The following is a 22,097-nucleotide window of genomic DNA, read 5'->3' as shown; positions in this document are numbered from 1 at the left end:
ATAAAATAGCCCAACAAACATTTTTGTTGTACAATCACTACATTTAGGTGCTGATTTCCTGCGTACTAACGTTCCGCCAGGTTATTGCTCAGATTCCTGTCCAAGGAAGCCACCTTGACGCCATTGTCATTGTACCGCTGCAGTGGTTCGAAAGAGCGAAATGTGAATTTTTTTCCCATTGTTTTTTTTTTGCTTTCGTTAGTTCGCATTTAGGGTCTTCAGCACTTTTTTTGTATGAATACCCCCCATAATCTAAAAGTGTCAAAAGTTAGTCAACGCTGAAATAAAAAATAACTTTTTGTGATAGGAAATGTAGACGCAATTTTTTCGGCAAAGTTGGGAAAAATGTAAAAACAAGCTACTTTGCCGAAGAAATAAAATTTCTATCTTCACCAAGCGTAGACTTAAAGAGCATTTTTTTTAAATTAGATTTTTATACATAGCTTTTGTTAGTTGCATTTTACAAGAATACATTGTTATAGGTATTATCGAAGCACTGAAAAAACATGTTTTTGCAGAAGACCGCAAGTCTCTTGGACCTTTACTTGATTGTTATTGCATATTCAAACTTTACTTTTTCGTAGCTTCACGAACCTATAGGGTAAAAGGGGACAAATGGATTTATGAAATCAGTGCTTCACCTTATAACTTAGGTCAAATACTACAAAATTGTATAAGTACCGCTGTTCCCCAACCACCCATATGAGAGTACGAGAAACATACATACTGTTCGCTATAGGCTCAATTTTCTTTGGAAATTCTTTAAAAATTAGTTTTGTTGGTAGCATTTTATAAAAATATATGATTCTAGGCGATTACTGAAGGATTCAAAACACATGTTTTTGCTGAAGGCGTAAATCTCTAGTGAGTAGTCGTCGCTGAAACGGGACCACTACTGACACGAGGTCTTCAAATATTGTAACTTTTACGCTTAATTGGTAAAAAATGGTTATAAAATAAGAATTACACTTTTGATACCTCGAAATAGTGGACCCCTTGTGCACCCAGGGGTCTTTTTTTTATATAATTTATTTTATTTGGCTCGTTTACGGTAGCTTAGAGGAGCCGTAAGGCTTTTATAAAAATAGTATAGTACACGAGGAGCACTGCTTACATCTATGTTAGGAGGTATGATCGATACACCCGATTTACTGGGGTTAGTAGGTATTTACAGTTTTCTTAAACCCAGGGGTCTAACAGGTTCAAAAAAAGTTGAATTCTGAGCAGACTGTGAGATCTATATGATATAATATTTCATAAATTTGCCATGAAATAACTAACAAATGGCCCGGTTTTGTAAAGAAGAACAGTGCTTTCAAATGGAGTAAATTTTTTTGGCGGCCATATTGGATTTGGTCGCCATATTGGATTTTATCAAACAATCGCCTTTTTTACCATATACAAAACCGTGTCGTTTGTAGTTTGTTTCATAGCAAATTTTGGAAATATCACAATTATTATATGAAAATTGAGAACCTTGCTACAAATAACTGGTTGTTTTATTCAGCCATTGCACACCTAATTTTATGAATATTTCTTGTAGAATTTTTCCTCAGCTTTCCAATGGTGGTCTTAAAATGAAAATCGGTTGGGGGGCTCATGGCGAAAACGGCAATTTTATGATAAATTCCAATTTGGCGACCAAATCCAAGATGGCCGTCAAATTTTTTTTACTCCATTTGAAAGCCCTGTTATTTTTCTTTACAGAACCGAGCCTTTTGTTAGTTATTTCATGGCAAATTTATGAAATATAACATGACATAGATCTCAAGGTTTGGTCAAAATTCAACTTTTTTTGAAGCTGTTAGGCCCCTTGGCGAACGAGGGGTCCACTATTTCGAGGTATCAAAAGTGTAATTCTTATTTTTTAACCATTTTCAACCAGTTAAGCGCAAAAGTTCCAATATTTGAAGACCTCGTGTCAGTAGTGGCCCGTTTCAGCGAGAATTACTCAGTACCTTTCTTTACAAATCGTTTATTCAAGCTTTATTTTTTCTTAACTTCACGGGCCAATAGGGTAGAATGGGGCAAGTGGAGAAATGAAGTTAGTACTTCACTTTGAAGCTTACATCAAATACTATAAACTTGTATAAGTGCCGCTTATCCTCATTCACCCTTATCACCAGGGATGATTCCTCCTCAGAATAAAAAACACACTTTACTCAGTCGCGATTTATGTTGCTCCGTTTTGTTTGAACTTTTCTCTTTTTTACTGATAGCGATTGCTCAGCAACCTGCTCATTGTTCTTCTCATTGAGAAATAAACTGAGCAATAAAGTGTTAATAAGTTAACACATTTTTTGGCTGCCCATGATATGGCACAAAAAACTGTTTAGACTTCTCGCAGTGGCAACAGTGCAAAAAAGGTTGCATATGACGATGGTGGATGATAGATATGGCAACAATGTAATTTTCTTGCCGTTGCTTGCTGCAGTACGAGCGCACAATGAGAATCTAAAGTTTGTTTAAATTTCTCTTTATTTTTGGTCTGTTTCTCATTGCGTGGATGTATTTCTCATTTGTGGCAGCAGTTCTGCTCATTGTGTTGAATGAAAAAAGTTGCGCTTTTTGCACAATGAGTGAGGAAATGGCAAGTCTGCTTATCACAATACAGAGAGCATGTTTTAATACTTTTGCTTGAATTGCTTCAACCTTTATCATGCTTTCTGTGAACGTATTGTTTTTCTTTCGTTTTCAAAGCTTACAATTTTCTAGAAGTTAATAGAAGCTATTGCGAGTTCCGGGATGGACTCTCTTGGTTTGACACAAGAAGATCAAGAGGTCTGTGTCTAATAAAAGTGAGAACCGATCGGTAAAGAGTCTCGTTTCTGTGATATAGGAGTTAGAGAAGGAGCAGAACGCTAATGAGAAAGCTATGGAAGAAGAAATGGCTATTCGTGAAAAAAGGATGGCAATGGAAAGAGCCATGAAAATGAAGCAATTGAAGTACACGTATCCAAAAGATATCGTGAAGCTGGAGCGTAAGGCACCGGAAAAGAAAAGGCTGTCGAAACTGGAGCAGCTCAAAGCGTTGATAGAAGCGGCCGACACCGAAGAAGAAGGGTCCGATCAAGAATCGGATGACGAGCCATCGGTGACACAGCAAAAAGGTAAGAGGTGCAAGGACAACGGGCCGGGGCAGCGTTTAAGTAAAGAACAGCTGGCCACTCGTCAGTATATGTCGAAACAGCTTCCCATATTTAACCGTTATGTGTTCGACAAAAAAAACACCTTTAAGTGCTCGACAAGGGTACCCGGGTACCCACAAATTGAAACGCTTGTAACTTTGGCAATTTTTGACCGATTCGGACACTTTTACCACCAAAAGATTCAGGAACTTATCCACTTCCAGTGTGGTTATAACAGAGCCGGAAGTGGCTCATCTGGTTCCCGGAAATCCGGCAGTCCAAGGATGTGTTCCGGAATTAAAGCACTTTTTATATTTTGGGATGTAATTATAGTAATATGGGTGTCCAAAGTTCTTCCAATTACTCCGAAAGGTCATTCTTCATTGTTTTAAGACAATACAATGATATATCCTTGGAATGGCCATTCTGTGACAAGTTCCCGTGGGACCTCCTGTGGCCATAAAACTGTTTGGTTTGCAACACTGGCAATATGGGTGTCCAAATTTATGAAATTACTCCAGAAGGTCATTTTTGATTATTTTGATTCTATCTGATGATTTTGCCACGGCATGGCCATTCCGGAACATATTCCCGTGGGGCTTCACAGTTGTCCAAAACCAAAAATATGTGCGCATTAGAGTTTTGAGAGGGAAAACTTGATTTTAGGTTTATGGAACCTTTGGGAGAGTTTCTTGAAATTAAAAGTTCTATCGTATGGTGAAATTCAAATTTTGAATAATCCCCCTAAAAGTGAAATAAAAAATTTATTTTTCTGCAGCTTCAATATAACACATTGATGAGTTCTGCAAAGTTTTAGAGCATATTATTACAAGAAATTTTGCTGAAGACCGTGACATTCTATCTCTTCAGCGAAGATAGAAAAGTCCTATTTCTTATATGTGAATCTTCAAAATCAGTTTTTCTATTTTAGCTCTTTTTGTAGTTGTTGTATGATTTTTTCATGTTCTATAAAGTTGTACAAATAGTAAAAATAAACAACTTTGCCGAATGTAGTATACCTCTATCTTTGCTTATTTAGGAGCTGTAAAACTTTTGTTATAATAAATACCCTAATTTTAATCCCCAATTACGCGACTATGCGCAGACGGATACAAATGAAACTTCCTGACTTTTTGTAGTTTTTTATTTAGTTTCAGATTCATGTAATGTAATTTGTATCTGTTTGTGCATAGTTGAGTAATTCGGGGTCAAATTTAGGGTATTTATTATAACAAAAGTTTTACAGCTCCTAAATAAGCAAAGATAGAGGTATACTACATTCGGCAAAGTTGTTTATTTTTACTATTTGTACAACTTTATAGAACATGAAAAAATCATACAACAACTACAAAAAGAGCTAAAATAGAAAAACTGATTTTGAAGATTCACATATAAGAAATAGGACTTTTCTATCTTCGCTGAAGAGATAGAAGGTTACGATCTTCAGCAAAATTTCTTGTAATAATATGCTCTAAAACTTTGCAGAACTCATCAATGTGTTATATTGAAGCTGCAGAAAAATAAATTTTTTATTTCACTTTTAGGGGGATTATTCAAAATTTGAATTTCACCATACGATAGAACTTTTAATTTCAAGAAACTCTCCCAAAGGTTCCATAAACCTAAAATCAAGTTTTCCCACTCAAAACTCTAATGCGCACATATTTTTGGTTTTGGACAACTGTGAAGCCCCACGGGAATATGTTCCGGAATGGCCATGCCGTGGCAAAATCATCAGATAGAATCAAAATAATCAAAAATGACCTTCTGGAGTAATTTCATGAATTTAGACACCCATATTGCCAGTGTTGCAAACCAAACAGTTTTATGGCCACAGGAGGACCCACGGGAACTTGTCGCAGAATGGCCATTCCGAGGATATATCATTGTATTGTCTTAAAACAATGAAGAATGACCTTTCGGAGTAATTGGAAGAACTTTGGACACCCATATTACTATAATTACATCCAAAAATATAAAAAGTGCTTTAATTCTGGAACACATCCTCGGACTGCCGGATTTCCGGGAACCAGATGAACCACTTCCGGCTCTGTTATAACCACACTGGAAGTGGATAAGTTCCTGAATCTTTTGGTGGTAAAAGTGTCCGAATCGGTCAAAAATTGCCAAAGTTACAAGCGTTTCAATTTGTGGGTACCCGGGTACCCTTGTCGAGCACTTAAGGGGTAAAAAAATTCGAAGCCCCCCCATTCCACCCCCTTAAGTGCTACATGAAAACTTATTTTATGAAAAGTTGCAATTCAACTAGTTCTTAGATGTCACAGAGTTTCAGTATCCTTGATCAAAGAAAACTTTAGAATTTCGTACTTTGAAAACTGAAAAGGTACCCGGGTACCCTGTCGAACACATAACGGTTAAAGGTGAGAAAGAAATTTGACCGTTGTTCATAAGCAGTTTCGAAAACACAACCAATGCTCGTGGCTTCTCGAACCTCGGTAACCTTAAAAGGTTACAGCACTGCTTGCAAGGTGAGGCACTAGAAGCAGTCAGAAGCCGTTTAGTTTTGCCAGAATCTGTACCTGGTGTGATTAATGATCTCAGAAATCTTTCCGGGAAGCCAGAAAAACTTCTCAGAGCACTGTTAGCGAAAGTTCGTAAAGCTCCATCCCCGAAAGCTGAGCAGCTAGGAACGTTTGTACATTTCGGGCTGACTGTAAAACAGTTATGCGATCATTTGGAGCCGTCTGGACTGGAAGACCACTTAAACAACCCCATGCTTGTTCAGGAGCTGGTGGAAAAGCTCCCACCGAACTACAAATTAGATTGAGTGCGTTATAAGAGTCAGCTGCGGTCCCGTTGCCTACAACTCCGTACAAAACTCGCGCTCTATAAGACGCTAATTCTCCCGGTGGTACTCTACGGCCACGAAGCGTGGACGTTGAAAGAGAGCGACCGACGAGCTCTTGGCGTTTTTGAGCGTAAGATCCTGCGATCAATTCTTTTAGACGATGGAGTGTGTACACAGTGCTCTTTCCAAGGGTGAAACATTACAGGGCGATAGACCAGCAAAGCCTTGCTGGATGTGTAAAAGGTTTGACCATAAAGTACGGTATTGCGACGAATTTAAAAAACTGAATGTTACTGAACAACTGTGAATGGTTGAAAAACTGAAACGGTCACGAAGTGACCGTGAAGCTTGTCCAACATTATCACGAAAAATTTGGGCATGGCTTCCGTGAAACGGTGAAAAATGAGCTATACCAACACTACTACAACGAGAATGTTAATGCAGCTGTAAAGAAGGTATCCGCCAATTGTGTTTGGTGCAAGGTAAACCGAAATAAGCCTCAAACTCCGAGGATGGCTCCGTTGCCCATCGAGTGACTTTCCCGTTATATTCGTCCCTTTAGCTATGTCGGGGTCGACTATTTTGGATCCGTTGAGGTCATTGTTAACCGGAGCCAACAGAAAAGATGGATAGTTTTGTTCACCTGCTTAGTCATTCGAGCGGTACACCGCGAGATTGTACATGATCTGTCAGCTGCCTGATGCCTGCTGGCAATCCGAAGATTTGTGTATCGCCGTGGACCGTGGAATTCATTTCTGACAATGGCACCAACCTGAAGGCAGCCAGCAAGGAAATCATCGAAAAGATTCGTGTCATCGAGGATGCGGATTCGCCGAAGCAACCACTGATGCCCGTACCAAATGGCGAGTCATCCCTCCCTCTACTCCTCACATGGGGGGCTCGTGGGAGCGCCTTGTTAGGACCGTGAAGGACTCTCTATGGGTGCTCGTTGATGGAAAGAAACTGACAGACGAAGTCCTTCAAACGTCGATAACGGAAGCAGAGGACCTAGGCAACTCACGCCCTCTTACGTTTGACGCTCTAAGTCCTAACCACTTTTTGAGAGGTGTGTCGCCGAACGAACCGCTTATGGTTCCACCACCACATGCGGCGGAGGCTATTCGCAACGCTTACTACCGATCGCAACAGTTAGCTGAAGAGTTATGGAAACGGTGGATTCAAGAATATGTACCATTGATAAACCAACGTAGCAAATGGTTTGAGGAAGCTAAGCCATTGACGGTAGGTGACTTGGTTTACGTGGTAGATGGAAAAAATAGCAAGTTATGGGTTCGTGGGAATGTGGAAGAAACAATTATTTCTAAAGATGGAAGGATTTGGCAGGCTTGGGTCCGAACCAAGCGCGGAGTCTTCAGAAGAGCAATATCCAAGTTAGCGGTGTTAGAAATTGAAAGCGATAACACTGGACCGGACGAGGAGACCAGACCATGGTTATGGGCCGGTGGTATGTTGGGAACAACACCGCTGGGCACATCGACTACGCTTCGAGAAGTGTAACGTTACCAGTGACAGCGTTACGTGACGAAAAAAACATACTGACATAAGCGATAGAGGCAGGAGACAACCTAAGCAACAATGTAAGTTTTGTTGTACTCATATGGCGGTTTTCATGACCAATTTTGGTCTAAAATGCCATCATAAGAGTGTAATAAAACCCAGATTGTTACTTGGGAAGTGTCATTAAGAGAAAACAGAAGATAGTTGATAGTTAAAATTTGCCACACGTGGAATCTAATTGTTTAAAATAAAGTTCAAACAAAGGATAAAGTTAATCTAATATTACCAGTTGGTCTAAAACTAAAATTTGAAAGGTACGTCTACTTGAAATTACTATGAAAAATAATTAAAACCTAAACTCTGGCAAAACACAACAGATTAAAATCGACACCTACAAAGGACAGGTTAAAATCGCAGTTTAAAACATTATTGAGACTAAATCGCAGGAGGAAAAACTAATTATAAGACAGATGTTATAAAATGAACACTTAATAAAAATACTATTTGTAGTTCTGATCTACTCAACCAGGAGTTGATGCAGGAATAGTTTCGTAATCCGAACAGAAGCTATAAATTCACTTGTTTTTTGTGTTTCATCAAGTGTGCGTGCTTTAAGGTTATGACGCACGCAAAACACAACAAACATATGCTTGGCATACTCTCATGTGGGAGGTTGGCGACCAGCGGTACTTAAAGCTGTAAGGTGAAGCAGTGATTTCATATTGGTCATTCCACGTCAAGTGTCCGATTCACCGGTAATCGACCTTCTCGGATTTTCACCAAACTCGGCCAGATTTTTCTTTTTGGGTCAAGAAGCAAAAATCCCAAGTTTGGTGCCGATTAGACTTTCCCTCGATTTTTGGGAACCCCCCCTTTTATTAGAAAAAGCATCATTTTCGTCAAATTCGCTTATTTTCTTTTGCTTATATCTTCGTAAATATTCAATTTAGAAAAAAACTATGTTCTACATTTTCATGGGAAATTATCTGAGGAATCTGAGGAATCATCTGAGCAATACTAGTGAAAACTGTAAAGTTGGCATCACTGTTAGGAAAAACTATATTATATTCTTGAATGAAAGAAAAATCTAAACTACAAAACAGTTCGAAAACAGACATTTATGAACCCTTCAAGTAGAAGGCGAAAAGCGTATCTGTTGAATTAAAATTAATAGTAGAATTTTATTGTGAAAATAGGTTTGACTTTTCGTTCACTCAATTCTGCTTCGTTCTGCATTCAATTCGTATTCTGCTAAGACGCTTAAAAACAAACTTTATTTGTATTATATAATGTTTATGTGCTTTTACAACAGCGCAATGTTGCTTTAGACCACCAGAATGATTTGGCTTCGTTTTGTTATTTGCTTATTGCTAGGAAATTTTATTTTGTTTATGATTTTACTTGAAAAATTGGGAATTGTTTGTTTCAAAACGCTATATCTCGAAAACGGGACAAAACACCTCGCGATTTTGAGTGATTCTTATGAAAAAAAGTCTAAGGAATACGACGGTATTGAAATTTTTGAGATCAAATTGTACTCATTGAGAGAAAAATTCAAATTTAGTTTTCAGATGGAAAATAAAAGTATTTGGCAGCCCTACCGCAAAAAACTAATATTTTTATCGGATTTCTCAGATAATTATCCATAAAAATGTAGAACATAGTTTTTTTTTCTAAATTGAATATTTACGAAGATATAGGCAAAAGAAAATAAGCGAATTTGACGAAAATGATGCTTTTTCTAATAAAAGGGGGGGTTCCCAAAAATCGACGAAAAGTCCAATCGGCACCAAACTTGGGATTTTTGCTTCTTGACCCAAAACAAACGATCTGGCCGAGTTTGGAGAAAATCCGGGAAGGTCGATTACAAGTACTTTTTCTCGATCACTTGACGTGGAATGACCCATATATCTGCTTGCCCCATTTCACCTTACAGGCTCGTGAAGTTATGAAAAAGTGAAGCTTGAATATGTGATAATTTAGTAACTACAAGTTCAAGAGATTTGCGGGCTTCTGCAAAAACCAGTGTTTTGAGTGCTTCGATATTTGCTTAAAAGAATGTGTTCTTGTAAAATGTAAGTATGAAAAACTAATTTTTAAAGAACTTTCAAAGAAAACGCTATATAGTTTGCACTCGGTAGAGATAGAAATTTTATTTCTTCAACAAAGTTGCTTGTTTTCACAACTTTGCCAAAGAAATAATGTCTATATTTCCTAACACAAAAAAGTTATTTTTTTCATTTTTATTGTAGTAAGCGATGACTAACTTTTGACATTTTTAGATTATGATGGGTCGCCTCAAACTTCAAACTTCAAATTTTCACCGTTTTGGACCACTGTGCACTGTACTGTTTGGTTGAATTTGAAAGATAAAAGCTTGTCAAGGTGGGGCAATCAACTTCATAGTGCTCAGAAGATACGGGAACGTCAGTTTTAATTGCTAAATGCGGAACGTTTTCGAGAACTATGGCATGTTTTGTATTTTGCTATTTCCGAGGCACTCTGCCGATCGAATGAAATGAATGAAATTCTTGTCCAGCAATTTTACCGAAAATGGCCTTGCATTTAATTATTGATAACAACCCCAGTTTACTTAATTCATCTGGAATTGTTGTTGATCAAAAAAGCTTCAGCGAAATTAAAGTGTTATTGCCTAATGTCGTAGTTATTAATGTAAGTTAGCATACTTATTTATTATTGTATTTATTTTCGTCTATCAAAATAACGATACATCGTTTTCACTAAAGATCGTCTAAATTATTTTTAACGTATACATCGATACGCAACATAGAACACGTTCGGAATCGTAATCAGCAGATTTATCTCTAACCCTAAGTCTGCGGCCAGCCAATGAACCAGAACATAGCTCTGCTGGTCTGATCCGTCCTAATAGTGTCTGTCGAATCTTCCCCCATTCCGTTCACCGTATGCAGCAGCTTCTGAACGAAACATTTGTTCGCACTTTCCAGACATATCAATGGCATTGACTTATACGAATCAATAATTTTCTCCGTTTCACCGAAACATCTATCGCTTGGCGAATCTGGCAAGAAAAAAAAATCATCCACAAATTTAATCAAAGTCAACCGAAGAATTGGTTCTACTGCTGCTAAAGCAGAAAAAGCAGTTGCCCCCCATTACGAACTCAACCTCACTGACGACGATCCAAAACGAGCAGCAGAGAATCAACTTGGTATCAGCAGCAAGGCGTTAGCTCCTACAACACAGCTTCGACAAGGATATTTTTTATGGTAACGAGACAACGTGATGCGGTATAAAGTTTGATTTTCCGACCCGGTTCTGGCTCTGCTGCTGACAGTCAGATTCAATTCGATTCCTGCTTGACTTTTTCCTTCGCGTAACGTGCCGAGTATTTGTGGTTGTATTATGTGACAAAGTCACTATTGAATTATTGCCACCATAAAGAACTGAACATCAAGCTATACCTTCGCTCGCCCCAATCAGACCGTTGCGTTATAGGGCCAGTTCTCATGCGCGGACATTAAACTATCTTTCAGCGATAAAAACTTCATGTCGAGCTTTTGTGCTTCCAGTTAAAGTCTTCCCCATCATCATCGTAGGTATCGCTGTATTAGGAAGCGCGTAGTGCTAGGATTTTATTAGCTAAGTGATAAACTATACGGTTTCCGATGGCAGGCGGAGAGCAAAACAATAAACCAATATCTAGGGCCTATAATATTCAATTCATAACCGTTAGCGATACACTTGAGGTTGATCATGTGAGATTATGTTATGCTACACAGGGCGTCGTAAATGTTGTTTATTGGTGGCACTGCTTGGGGGTTACTTGGACTCGATGGTGCGGTTAGGTTTGCGATTGTCATGATTCTGTCGTGGGATGGCATAAAAGGAACGTTATGCGAGTAGTGATTTAAGCTTCCCGAAATTTAAATTGTTCATGTTGGGTTTATGCTATTTTCTTATTTTTGTGTTCAAACGTAGCATTTAATGCAAATGTACTGCCATATAATACCTATTTTTGATTGTTTTCGAATGATATATGTACCTTCATTAATAATTTTCAGGACGTCTCAACGAGAAGGCAATGAAGTGGAAGGAGATGAAATATTATGACTAATTTGTATACACATCAATTGCATAAAATAACATCATGCTGAAGTTGAAAAAAGCTGCGATTTTATTCAAAAGGTACCCCATTCGAAATAGGTCGTCATATTTTGCCTTTTTGATTTATGTTTAAATTTACAACTTCTGAATCTTACTTACTCTAGTGGCGACGGTCCATTATTTAATCTGCGGGGATCGAATTATGATCTTCCAGTACTGGTCTGCCGTTCTCCAATCCACTCGAACACTATCTGAACGTGCGTCGTCCTTGACAGCGCACATTCATCGATGCACTGAAATCTACGGCCTCTTCCTGGCCCCCTGCTGAAAATAGTTTTGGCTACTCTTCCGGCGGGTGCCCAGCTGCCCAGCTCATCGCAGCCTGCCATATTGTACTACTTTCATTATATCAGCATATTGTTATACTTGATACAGCTTGTGGTTCATATACATCTGGGCCACATTTTCCTTTTTTTATTTTGCCACTAAGAATAGATCGCCCAAAAACCTCAAACGTTCGTCGATCAGCTTCCTTTAGTGTCCATGATTCATGCCCGTAAAGAGCCACCAAAAGGATTAGTGTTCTGCAGAACCCAGTCCGCTTCGCGACTGCAATTCATTATTTTACTTCGCGGCTAACAATGTAAGTCACATGTCACGAGCGTACCAAGCTATATGAATTCCTCCACTACTTCATATCGATCCACACTCAGCTTCATCTCGGCTTGAACACCATTTGGACTCCCACGTTTCCTGCCAGAAACCATATATTTCATTTTAGCGATGTTAATGGTAAATTCCAATCTTACTACTTTCGTTTAAAAGGCTTAATTCTTCCACTGCTCTGCGGTTGATTCCGATGATATCGACGTCATCTGTAAAACCAAAAAGTACGTGAAATTTCGTGATAACACTCCCGTTCCATTCCACGTTTGCTCTTTGTATTGCACCTTCTAACGAAATGTTGAATAGCAGGTTAGAAAGCATATCGGCTCGCTTCAGTCCATCCAACGTCACAAATGCGGACGAGATCTCATTCGCTATTCTGACGCAAGATTTTGACCCGTCCAGCATCGCACGAATCAGCAAAATTAGTTCCGTCGGGAAACCATGTTCTGCCATTATCTGCTACAGATCATATCATTTGACTGAATCGTACGCCGCCCTTAAGTACACAAACAGATGATGAGGCTGCAAGTTGTACTCGTGGGACTTGTCTAGTAACTGACGCAGGGTAGGCATCTGATTCGTCGCAGAACAACCCTCACAAAAATCAGCTTAATACAGTGGACCTCCGTTCGTTTGAACGATTCCTCAGGGGTTAGTTTTTAATTTGAACAACTGGTAACCCTAAATATGCTGGAACTTGTGTGAACTGGCTGCCCTGCTCTTTGTTATAAGGTTTTGCACGGGCGAGCATAACCTCACTTCTTTGACGTCTATCAGTGGTTTGTTTACATGGACTTGGAACATGGGTTAACATGTTGAAACTGAATATTGCTTAAGGCTTTAACGGCAAGTCAGAAAAGCACAAAAACTGCCATTCCGAGAAGTTTGGTGGGCGACACTGCTGAATAATACGCTTTTAAAACGTTTAACTTCAATTTATCCATATCGCGTTCGCCTAACAAATAGTAAACAAACAACGAGTGGATGTCAAATGGGTGAATTGCGTTCATTCCGGTTCATTCGTGACGTCATCTTGCAAAACCTTATTGTTTTGGTGGTTTGATTCAGTAGGCAGTTGCAAGCAGCGAATATTCATTCTCCGATCGGATTTCTACCATAATCGTTGGGAAAACGCAATGTGAAACAGATTAAACACGCTAGATCAGCACAAATAAATCGTGTTTATGAGCATTGTCTGCATAAGCAAATGATGTCATATTGAGTATGACGTTTGAACCATTTTTAATTTGCACGTCGTGTCAAACCAACGGGGTTCAAATTAAAAAGTTTTCAGATTAAAAACGGTGAAACGAACGGGGGTCCACGGTACTCGCCGACGTAGAACTCCGCTAACGGTATCAGTCTCAGAACAGGATACGAGAGCATCTTATAAGCATAATTGAACAATGTTATGCCTCGATAGTTTTTACAGTCGAGTCGATATCCTTTGAAAAATTGAGAATATTTTGAATCAATCCAATATTTTGAATCAATCCAATATTTTGAATCAATCTAGCAAAAAGTCTTTTACGCATCGATTTTAATAAAGAAAACTATTGATTTTTAGGTGTGCTAATAAAAAAATGTCAAATATCATCCCATTGCTTATTTTTTCCGTTTTCAGTAGAAACCTAGGTGTTTTACAAGCACATACATCAGTTTGTTGATCGTCAGCACAAGGCATGGGCATAAATCGCATCAAAATCTTGTCAACGATGCGCAAACACCGATTCAACTCACACAACCATCTCCTTTCATATGCTCGCTCAGAGAGGCTCAGCGTGCTCTCATAGCCAATTTCATCATTTCTCGGGCAATTTTTCAAATAGACCTATGTGACAATGAGAGATTCTCTTCGTGCCTCCTCTCTTCCGCTGTTTACAGCGATGCTAATGCACTTTATTACATCAGTTTGCATGAATCGGTTGCCGGAGTCCCCAGTTAGCTAAATGTTTTGAAAATTTTCTTTTCTATGCATTTATGTAGCCGTAAAAAGCGGAAGAGAGAAAACGTGAAGAGAATCTCTCATTGTCACATAGGTCTATTTGAAAAATTACCCGAGATTTGTTGCAAGCAGGCCTGGCACGCTCTTTTCGCTTCGATTTTGCTTTTTTGATTACTGTTCCTCAACCAAGCAGCCACCCTTATTCTGCGAGACGAGTGACGTGACTATTTTGAGTCGCCGCGAATCAGGTGACAATTGTCACCTAGGTGACTCTCTTTGTCACCTAGGTGACTCTCTTGTCACCTAGGTGACACGGTTTGTCACTTAGGTGACAGGGGTTTGTTACCTAGGTGACACGGTTGTCACCTAGGTGACTCGACTCGGCGCCACGGCGAGTGACAATTTTGTCGTAGTGAGTCACGTGACTCACAGAATAAGGGTGAGTATTTGAAAAAGTGATATATAGGGCATTTGTAATTCCGTTATTATTGGAAACGGCTTTGCGGTCCTATAGCCGTGAATACAAAAGATAAAACATTACATTCTTCAGCAATATTGTAGACAATTACTTGTTCTACAAATGCACCATACACCCTTTTTTCATCAAAGTCAAATTCGAAGCTGGAACGACAACGATTGAAATGGTAATCGTGCTAAAGCTACTCTAGTTGGTGCCGCATCGACGGACGTATAAATTCGTTCGCGAGGTCAACAAATCGGAGACATTTATCACTCTATTCACATCACGACGAATATGCAGGGGGTCTAGGCCAATGAGTTTACAGTGTTGTTCATCACTGACTCGATTCGGCTAACTCCATTTTGACAGTAGAGACTCTAAACTGAAGCGCAATATTCTAGAAATGTTCTGTTGGAGCGGACTAATGCAAAATGAAAAGCTTTCAAGCAGTAAACATCATTGAAGCTCTTGCCTATGCGCAAAATAAACCCAACGTTTCAACCAGCTTTGTCCACGATGAACGCGATGTACTGTTTAAAAGTAAATTTACAGTCGAGCTAACAGTATACCCATATCCTTGCACAGTTTTCGCGACGTAATTGCGTTCTTGACAATCTGTAGTCAAAAGCGGATGGGCTCAACTTTCTAGAAAATGTGATGACTTCTCACGTTTTGGGGTTTAGAAGCATGCGCAAAAGTCGATAATTCCTCCTGAAGGACAGCGCCGCGGCGTCGGATGGATTTTCAACTTTTGAGTACAACTTGAGGTCGTCTGTAAACAAGAGTCGCGGACTGTTTAGCAGGTAGTTGCCGTCAAGTAGATAAGGAATATTACAGGACCGAGATGGCTGCCTTGTGGGATTCCAAAACGAAAAGTGAATGTTCCTGCGAGACTGCAGTCAATATTCACCTTTAGGTGGCAAACGGATAGATATGAATGGAACCAACGCAACAACAGGCATTCTATACCAAGCTTACCCAGTTTGGCAATGGCAATTCGATGGTTCAATTTGTCGAAAGCTACGGAAAGTGTAAATAACATCTATTCATCTATCTGGCAACCGACCCTCGAAGCTATTTATCACGTAGGATGTAAGAGTTAAAAGACTGGTAGGCGCGGAGCGCTTCGGCACAAATACATATTGGTTATCAAACATGTACTGTTTAAAAAATGCAAAGAATGGTTCAAACACGGCAAGCTCAAACAGTTTCGAAATCGAAGTTAGAGCAGAGATTCCTCGATAGTAATCTACGTTTTTCCTGTTTCCCTTTTTATGCAAAGGAAATATGTATGCCGATTTCCATGCTGAAGGAAAGACACCTGAGTTGTCGGATAAGCTGGAAAGATGGCCCATTAGAGCGGCTAGAGCGTGAATGCACTTTTCCAGGAGAACAGGTGGGATACCGCCCGGTCCAACGGATCGAGAAAGTTTCAACTTCGTGCCGGCTGATGTGATCATCACATCGTCGACGGTGAGGTTATTCATCGAATGGCCAAGGAAAGGAACACGCTTGAAGGCAGTGGATAATTGTGAATCGTCTATCGTCGAGTAGAGTCCTGTATCTCGAAAATTTCCTCAGAGCAGCTTTACTTTCGAATTTGGTAAGACATAGCATAGTGTTTAGCCAGGGTATCTGATTCTGAGCGGGAGCAGTTCTTTTGGGAACGTGGCGATCGATAACGTAGTTCAAAATATTAGAGAAAGACGTAGCGGCAGTGTTTATATGTATCGTCATTATCTAGAGCTGTACTCCAATTGAAGTTTTTTTTAAATATTTAGAATATCCCCGAAATCAGCATGGGAAAAACTGTAGAAGACAGCCGGAGGCGCAATATTTACGTCACGGAGTATTTGTTGATTGGTAGTAACTAGCATCAGCATCCCGCTGAATATGCTTGACAAGCGGGAAAGGTGCCATCGTCACTTCCAGGACTTGACTGCGAACACTAGCAAAGATCAAGATCACGGATGCGCCCAATTTCGTTGGGTATATAGTTTACTTGTTGGACGATTGCAGTTCTACAGTAATCGAGCAATTCAATATGTAGTGGTTGACGATAAAATTGACGAGCCAGTGTCAGCGTACAGGTACTTATTACCGCGTTCACGCCATTTAATTTAATTTACCCACATTTGCTCGACTGGTAACCAATAGATGTTTTCGATGATGAAGGTCTGCAATTGGCGGTGGACCGCAATCAAAACTCCGGCTCCCGTAGCTTTACGGCTGTGCACAACAACACTTCGATTACAGCGAAAGACCTCGTAGTTCGGCCCAAATATCTGCCGAGAGATTTTCAATAAATCCAGTCAATTTATCTGATTTGCTGACGACGTGGATGCTGTCGGCAGAACATTTGAGGCGGTGGAAGATCAGTACACCAGACTGAAACGCGAAGCAGAGAAGATTGGATTGAAGATAAATACGTCTAAAACGAAGTATATGCTGGCGGGCGGGACCGAGCGCGACAGGGCTAGCTTGGGCAGTACCGTGGTAATCGACGGGGATGAGTTCGAAATAGTCGACGAGTTCGTATACCTTGGCTCGCTGGCAACAGAGAACAACAATACCAGCCGTGAGATTAAAAGACGTATTATCAGCGGAAGTCGGGCCTACTACGGACTCCACAAGCACTTGCGGTAGAACAATTTGAGCCCCCGTACAAAGTACACACTGTACAACACGCTAATTAGACCGGTTATCCTTTACGGGCACGAAACGTGGACACTACTAGAAGAGGACCTACGAGCACTCGGAGTTTTCGAACGGCGGGTGCTAAGAACCATCTTTGCCGGAGTGCAAGAGAACGGTGTATGGAGGCGAACAATGAACTACGAGCTCGCGCGTCTCTACGGCGAACCAAGTATTCAGAAAGTGGTTAAAGCTGGACGGATACGTTGGGCAGGACATGTTGCTAGAATGCCGGACAACTATCCTGCAAAAATGGTTTTCGCATCAAATCCGGTAGGAACAAGACGAAGAGGGGCACAGCGAGCGAGGTGGCAAGACCAGGTGGAGCGAGATCTGGCGAGCACTGGGTGCCCGCGGAACTGGAGATCAGTTGCCATGGACTGAAACAGATGGAGAAATTATACTGCGCAGGCCTTGTTATAAGACGTTAGGCCAATTTAGTAAGTAAGTAAGTAAGTAAGTATCTGCCGAGAGCACGTACGTAGAGCAGGTAATCAGGAACACTCACGTTCATACCACATCGTTCTGGTAATAGACGTGCTTGGGATGGAGTTCTGAGAGGTTCGATGGCGATAAACTGAAAGTGACGAACGGATCAACAGTGAGCTGGGATTGGCGATCTCAAACTTGCCTGAGAGGCGATTTTGGAAGCACCTTTCCCTGCACCCGCCTGCAGATCCGGGACGGCTGCTGGTCGCTGGCTAGAATAGCTCTACTGCGGCGAGGAGGTCGGGAGCGCCCATTATTCCATTTACAGTGCGTTCTAGTATCGCGTGGGGCAATGAGATATGCGATTCTGATGGAATATCCGTAGCCCAACAGTTGGAGTGTCGTCAGCAAGGTTTCGTTCAATAAGGACTGGTGACAGATCTTGAAACTGCGTAGTACTAGACACACGATTCGAGTCAGTGAGCGAATGGGTATTAACGAATGTGTACTTATCGTGAAGAGACCCCTTCCCCGCACTCACACGTAGGACCGGGACGACTGAACGTGGCACGACTACGGTGAAGGGGGCTCGGGGGCATCCATGATACCAGGAACAGTGCGTCCCAGTGCCAAGCTATTTGATTAAATAAGCGGTCGTTTGAAGATGACAGTTACGTCGGGTGGCGAGGGCTCGGGACAATCTAATATCGTCGGTGTTACGGAAAGTACACCGGAGCTATCATGGGGTCCAACAGTTGGAGTAGTGGCAGAAGAGAGATGATAGGGGCAGGTTTTGTAGACCATCTTGTACCAGTTGCTCGACGACGTCGGAAGTCACGGTAGGGTGCAAACGCTAGAGATACATCCCGAATAACTTGGGCGAGGAGCTGACCACAAGCTTTTCAGTATTCTCAACAAGTCTAGCGCCGGCAGTCGGTTTGTTTAGGGCTTCCAAGTCACCACCGCATCGACCTTATCGGCAAGTTTGGCTACCTATTCTTATTCCGCACGATTTCGTTTTTTAGTTCCAAAATTCCGTTAATTTACCATTCTACGACGCACGCTATGTCCGAAGAAAATTATTATTTAACTTTCATGCACCTCAGATTTTTCTTCTCAGGATGTTAGTATTGGTCAAAACGATTAATTTAGAGAAGGTCTTAAAATATTATATCTTGGGTTTTTTACAAAATTCAATTTTCATGGTTATATAGGGGTCATTTCCTCTCAAGTGATCATATCCGTTGTAATCGACCACCTCCAATTTCAACCAAATTTGGTATAATTACTCATTCCGACCCCACATTCAATTTCCCAAAGTTTTGTACGGATTGATCAATCCCCTTTGCAGTGACATGCAATGAAAAATTAGTTTTTTCGAAAATCTAAGAAAAATGGAGAAGCATCGCTGCAAGGGGGATTGATCAATCTGTACAAAACTTTGGAAAATTGAATGTGGGGTCGAAATGAGTAATTATACCAAATTTGGTTGAAATTGGAGGTGGTCGATTACAACGGATATGATCACTTGAGAGGAAATGACCCCTATATAACCTTGAAAATTGAATTTTATAAAAAACCCAAGATATAATATTTTAAGACCTTCTCTAAATTAATTGTTTTGACCAATACTAACATCCTGTGAAGAAAAATCTGAGGTGCATGGAAGTTAAATAATAATTGCCTTCGGACAAAGCGTGCGACGGACAATTTCACAAGGACGAAACGAAGCGGTTTTCCAAGGACGAAACGGTGCTTTTAAAACGTGTGAATTTGCAATCATCATTTGAGCCAGCTTTAGTTTTGCTAACTCGCTCAATCCAATAAATTAGGTAACCTCTCCAGGACATATAAAATGTTTGAATATTTGAAATATATGGAGAATAATTACTGAAACGTGAATACCATTGAGTAAAGCTGAACGATCAGTGAGCGTAAGTAAACCCAATTCCAACTGCGTAAATCGTAAATCAGCAAAGTTTCGTTTTAGGCTAGAAAGTAAGGCCGATAAGGCATTTCCTTGATTAATGTACCTCGTTTTTTAAATAAAAGAGGTGATTTTGTCTAATTCTTTTACTTGCTTTGCTTATATTTCCGGAAACATTACCGTTAGTTTTATAACACTTTTATTACAGTTTTGAAGATAAAAATTAATCCTAAAATCTGTAACAAGAGTTCAATAAAACTTGGGCAGTTTTTAGATATATGTTCTAAAGGACACAAAAACTTATAATTTTTTAAAGCATAAACAACAGATAACAATTCTGATTGTTTAGGAATACAGAATAATATTAAATATATTAATTTTATACTATAAGATTTTGTTTTATGCTGTACATAGGTCCAGGTTGTGAAAAAGTTTAATTATTCATGGTTTTATAGCAATAACGTGACCAACTTAGCCCTACGTTACCACGTGATCGTGTCCATATAACAAAAAAAAAAAGCTTCACAGTCGTACTGAACGAGGTACCTCCATCGATTCCCATCAAAAAGGGAACGCATGGTTATTTGGTAAATTGCTGTGTTTTTACTCTTATTTGTTCCAAGAATTCCAAATTGTTCACCATCACACGTAACCAGAAAATTTATGTCGGAATTGTCTACTAATGTCATTTTTCAATCAAAACTCAGCAACAAAAAATTATGCTATCGTTAAATTTTAAACATTAAAGGATTAGAAATCGGTGAATAAGAAACAAAAATATTTTGAAAATGGTGCACAAATTCTGTGACTTTTCTTTAGAGTATTCTGCCACTCAGGAAAAGTTTCTAAAAAACTTGAAAAAGTTGGCGGAGAACATTAGCTTACATTTTTTTTAAAAACACTCGGTTCAAAAGTTATAAGTTAATAACAACAAACATAAGCAACATCGAGAAAATCGAAAAATTGGGAAAAATAATTCGATCAATCGGCAAAACAAAACTAAACCGAATATCATCGGTGCCTTCGGCTAAATTAAAATATCCACGCCTGTATTGTTATAAGATTAACTCGATTTACACGTGAACCACTTTGCGTGAGAGTAAAATACATAAAAATTCACGTAAACATTATGTAAGGTGGATGAGAATTACGTGCTTCCATTTGGACCTGCAAGTATCGTTTGAGTGTATCCCGCTTAACACAACTTTAAGGAAAACTATAGTTTCACGCACTTTCTGAACCCAACCACAGATTTGTTTTTTCTCTTCTAACCCACATCAGTTCAAGACAACGTTATAATTCCTGACAGGGGTCAAATCATTATAAATTGATCGTCAAATATCTTTACCATACGACGAGATTGGTAGAGGCTGGTAGATGGAGCACCCAAAACTTCTTCATCTCCCATCTGCAAGTAAAGAGAAAGAGAGAGAGAGAGCGAGACTACGGCAAAGAGAAAGAAGAAAAAATTAAACAAATGTTCCAATATAAATCACGTGCTTTGACAGAAAACTCAACGCCCCAATATTTTTCATCAATGATAAGAAGAATCGTGTGAACGAGAGAGAACGAATTCTGCTTCACTTCTTCGACCTCTCTTGACTTGTGAGCTGTTGTAAGGCCCAAATCGAGGGGAGCAGCCGGTCCCCACCAATGGGGTTGAAGCGGATGAACTACTGCTTTTCGGGTGGGGAGGATTCGGAAATAGTCGGCCCGGCAGATGAACTGCTGTTTCCCGACTAGCGGGAACTCAACACGTGACTGGCTTGTTATAAGAATGTTTTGTCGGTTTTGTTTCAGCCAGTGCTGGTAAAAGCTCGGTTGGGGTAGGATCTGATGCATTTTAATTTACCACCTGGCTCGAACGCCGACCAGTAGAAAACTCGTCCCCGTTTGGGTACGAACGTGATAATTTTAAGCTTTTTACACCTGTAGAAATTGGGACACATTCCACTGGATACGCTGAATAATGATTTTTTTTCTCGTTGCACTACGAAGGTGAAGGACACCTGACACTCGCCGGTCGATATTTTTTAATTGTTTTGGGTTATGTAATATCCGGCCGTTAGAGTAGATTAGGTCCATTTATTATTTGGTTGGTGAAAATTCAAAGATCCGCTGTTCCTTAATCGGAAGGTAACGCGGTTAACTACCCTGCACAACGGTTCTGTAACCGAGCCTGTTATTACACACAGAACATGTTCGATGTGGCTATCGATGTGGGAGCATCCTCTAAATCGGTTCAAAGGGTAGTTTCAATAGTAAACATTGAATTTCGGATTGCCGAGTGTTTGATTTATAGAAGGATGCTTTGAAATATTTTACATGGCCTAGCGGGTGGACTACTGGTCAGCGGACACGGCTATCACCACATCCATCATCCACCACTCGATGAGTGGCGGTGGGTGTTGATTTGCAATGATTGTTTA

General features: G+C 40.0%; 1 protein-coding gene across 1 annotated transcript in view; it reads left to right on the top strand.

Moving 5' to 3' along the window:
• The window catches only part of LOC128746239 (neutral alpha-glucosidase C-like), a 62,528-nt gene that overhangs the window by 2,921 nt on the left and 37,510 nt on the right, over positions 1 to 22,097 (top strand). The window contains exon 4 of the mRNA XM_053843288.1: positions 2,840 to 3,110. Coding sequence (XP_053699263.1) covers positions 2,840 to 3,110 — 271 coding nt within the window. The remainder of the gene's footprint in view (positions 1 to 2,839; positions 3,111 to 22,097) is intronic.

This window comes from Sabethes cyaneus, chromosome 1 (assembly GCF_943734655.1).
Source record: "Sabethes cyaneus chromosome 1, idSabCyanKW18_F2, whole genome shotgun sequence".
Classification (NCBI taxonomy): Eukaryota; Metazoa; Arthropoda; class Insecta; order Diptera; family Culicidae; genus Sabethes; species Sabethes cyaneus.
This window is presented reverse-complemented; position numbering and strand designations above follow the sequence as displayed.